The following is a 3,757-nucleotide window of genomic DNA, read 5'->3' on the forward strand; positions in this document are numbered from 1 at the left end:
CTTTTATGATGTTTTTTTGTCTCTTTGTGTTTGTTTTGCATCCAATTCATGTCATGTTGGGTCCATTTGTGCCCTTTTTTTGTCTTTGGGCAGTTTTCACATCGTATTTTGGTCTTTGTGGATGTTTTTGTGGATGTTTTTTTAATCTTTTTTGTAGTTGTCATGCACCTCTTTGTCGCCATACTCATCAAGTGACATGGCACTATGAATCCCTAAATCTTACTGATCAGGTGTTCTCTTACAGTAAAAGCTGGACCGCATGTCTAGCTACATTTGGAGAAGATAAAAATGAGTAACAACCGCTCCTTCACATTGTTTTCCTCTGTTTGGTCTCATTAGATCGTCTCCATTTCATCCCAAGTTTTCACAGAGGAGATCTGCTTTCCGAGTGTTCTGAGATGCTGCCAAATAGAGCACATGAGTTGGCTGCTGAGACTCCTCTGAGACATCATAGAAACCATAACTCAATATCCAGGTCAAGTCTGTATTCACGGCTCACCGAGAAGGAAGCTCTCCGTCTGGAACCGACCATCCAACGTTCAGCAGCCGATGGAACGTGAAGGAAGGAGGACTGACTCTAAAGCCATTACAGTCAGAGTTCTTGCCAATAGATAATGCTGGTTGTGTTGTGGTGGAGGATATAGATCCAGATAATGAAGCTCTGCGACTAGATAAGCCTGAAGCTATTACACTAAGTCTTTTAGATAGTGCTGATTGACTAGTGTTGGACACAGATATTGAATCTCATTTCAGAATGCTGTTCTGTACATTCATTCTATTTGTCATTAAATATCCTTCACAATATAAGCAGGTTGTAAAAATACTTCTAATTGTGTGTTGAAAAAAAAGGACATGCTTTTCATACAAACACACCATTGCCACTTCCTTGTTTCAATATGCTGACAATTCCTGTTGAAAATGCTGTCATGTTACTAAAACTGTCCACACACTGCATTAACCAAAAGGCAGTTTTCTGCATTACCAAAAACATACACACCAGTCTGAGGCATTTCCCTCTCACACAAACACACCCCTCCTCCTCATACTACGCAGACAGCTGGTTTCTTACCTATGCAAAGCTGCAACACATAGGCGTAGTATGACCACGCCACTATGAGGGCGATGAATAGGACCGGGATCCAGTACAGAACTCTCTGACAGCCCTTCTTGATACTACGCGAGCCCGACGGTGCCATGGTCTAGGAGCGGATCATTTCTCGTGCGCATTCGTCTCTTATTACTCCCTCTTCCTCAGTCGTTGTGTGTGTGTGTGTGTGTGTGTGTGTGTGTGTGTGTGTGTGTGTGTGTGTGTGTGTGTGTGTGTGTGTGTGTGTGTGTGTGTGTGTGTGTGTGTGTGTGTGTGTGTGTGTGTGTGTGTGTGTGTGTGAGTGTGTGTGTTGTCCTGTGTAGTCTGTCACTGCATCGTAGCTCCGGCTCTGATCAGCCTAATCGGCAGCTCAGACGCAACATCCTACAGTCTGCTGCTGCTGCACTGCTCGCTCTGATCGTCTGGCTCAGATCTCTCGTGCAGACTACAACAACATATCAGACAGCTCGCACAGTCAGCGCCGCCCCTGCTGACCCCTCCCTACAGGTTGCCATGACGTCCACGGGATGCAGCAAGCATGGCACTTTTTTTTTTTACACGGTGAACAGATGGGTTCAATGTCTGGAAGGCCAAAGGTGCCATAAAACGCAACTGTTTCAATATGCTTTTTACTTAAATGCCTGTTTGTTTTTTGCGCGTTATTGTTGTTCGGCCAACTGTGTTTTACAGAACTTTGTTTTTAAAAAAAAAATCATTTTCCACCACAAAAAAATACAACAAAAATGTGTTTTTTTGTACTATTTTCAAATGATAAATAGTGCCTCCTTCTGTTTTGCATAGCCAGTAAGCTCAAAGTGTGTGCAAGCAATCATAATGAGCACAGGTGGTAGAAGTAGTCAGATATTGTACCTGAGTAAAAGAAGAAGCACCAGAGTGTCGGAATACTCTGTTACAAGTAAAAGTCCTGCATTCAAAAAGTTACTCAAGTAAAAGTAGAAAAGTATTAGCAACAAAATATACTTAAAGTAACAAAAGTAAAACTTATTATGCAAATAGATTGATATTTTTCACACAGCTAAAATGCGCAAAATACAGGAGTTTTTTAACTAACAACAACACCAGCATATAATCTGACTTTTTAACACCAATACAGGCAAAAAGAGGTAACGCATTGAAATAGTGGCGTTTTATGGCACTGTTGGCTTCCTTTACTTCAAGTATGATGACCAGTGCAGAGGTTTCATAAAGTGAGTATTTCTTTTCAACTATATATCTTTTGTAATTCCTTTATATCATATTGTATATTGGTGTTATGAGACAATATCAGTAAAACATGGGACTGATAGCTGTTTTTTTTTGTTTCAGAGGTGCGGCACATTGTGTTTTCTTTACCTGACATCTCCACCTGCTCCTGCTGTTTCAAGCCCAACTGCACCTGCAAAATATTCTGCAATCCTGAAGTATATATACTGTACAATACATTTTACAAGCCCACTGTCAAACTACACACTGCCTGTTTTTTACTGTTACATATAACTACTTCTAACATTTGAAGCAGCTTTAAAACATTTTCACAAGTGCTATTTAAATGTGAGAATAAGTCAGCTTTAATTTTCCAACTTGTTGCCAGTTATGCGGGTGGTTGGCTCGCTGCAGCCAACAATATGCACCACAATATGTCTAAGTGTTGCATGGACAGATGGCTCAGTGAAATGGCAACAATTACAATGTTTTTTCAAAACGCTACTGAGCAGAAGCTGTTTCAAAAGTACAAATATGATACAACTGACCCCAAATCAACAGTCTTGATTACAATACAAAATGATATTCCATCTACACATTTAGCTGTATCTTATATCTAAATATAAACATTGATAAATATCTGGGAAAATATTACAATGTTGTCAGCGAGTCTAACAAAATTACTCTCATGTTTATTTATATTTTCCAAGCTGAATTATGGTAATTGTAGGATCCAGAGTCTTTCGATTCTTAACCATAACGCAGCCAAAATGTTCGTACATCTCCATCTCTGCAGCATCAATTTCGACCTTTATTTCTTTTTTATATATTGTTCTGAGCGTAGGTGTTGACAAGTCCAAAATCATTAGCAATGCGTGGGTACGGTGGTTTGCATAGCCATTCATTTTACTTTAACAGGTAATGTTCAGAACATGTTATGCATATACAAAATACGACACAAACATTAATTATATTGGTTTACTAGTGGCCAATAATGTCACATAAGATACTATTGGATCCTTTACATATAAAAAGAAGATCAAAACACCTGGGAGTGATCTATTGCTGAGTTAATGGATGAACATTAACACTTTTCATTATTCCTCAGGGATCTTTTACAGTCGCCCTTTATTTTTCTTCAAAAGTTCAGGATTAGAATGTGAGGCTGCAAATGATTACCCGGCAGAATGAATCATTTAAAGATTAGGAAAAACTCTGTGATTGGAGTCTCATACACCGACACAGCCGCAGGTTTGTGATGATTAATGCTGTTAATGATTTGCCTTCAGGTTGAGAATAAAACCGATAATGTATTCTTCTGTGCTCCTGTCATCAGTGCACTGTAGCTACAAAGAATAACAGCGGTTTCCCTGGTGAGGACGAAGCAAACACTTTATTTATTAGCGGACTTACCATGTGTGTGCTAAAAGAGGAAAACAGAGAATACAAAAAAAAAAACAATCAATG

At 39.3% G+C, this 3,757-nt stretch overlaps 1 protein-coding gene across 1 annotated transcript in view; it reads right to left on the reverse strand.

Moving 5' to 3' along the window:
• The window catches only part of zdhhc2 (zinc finger DHHC-type palmitoyltransferase 2), a 29,578-nt gene extending 28,059 nt beyond the window's left edge, over positions 1-1,519 (reverse strand). The window contains exon 1 of the mRNA XM_034093410.2: positions 1,070-1,519. Coding sequence (XP_033949301.1) covers positions 1,070-1,196 — 127 coding nt within the window. The 5' untranslated portion in view covers positions 1,197-1,519. The remainder of the gene's footprint in view (positions 1-1,069) is intronic.
• Positions 1,520-3,757: the final 2,238 nt, after the last annotated feature.

The sequence above is a fragment of the Pseudochaenichthys georgianus genome, chromosome 10 (genome assembly GCF_902827115.2).
Source record: "Pseudochaenichthys georgianus chromosome 10, fPseGeo1.2, whole genome shotgun sequence".
NCBI classification, from domain to species: Eukaryota; Metazoa; Chordata; class Actinopteri; order Perciformes; family Channichthyidae; genus Pseudochaenichthys; species Pseudochaenichthys georgianus.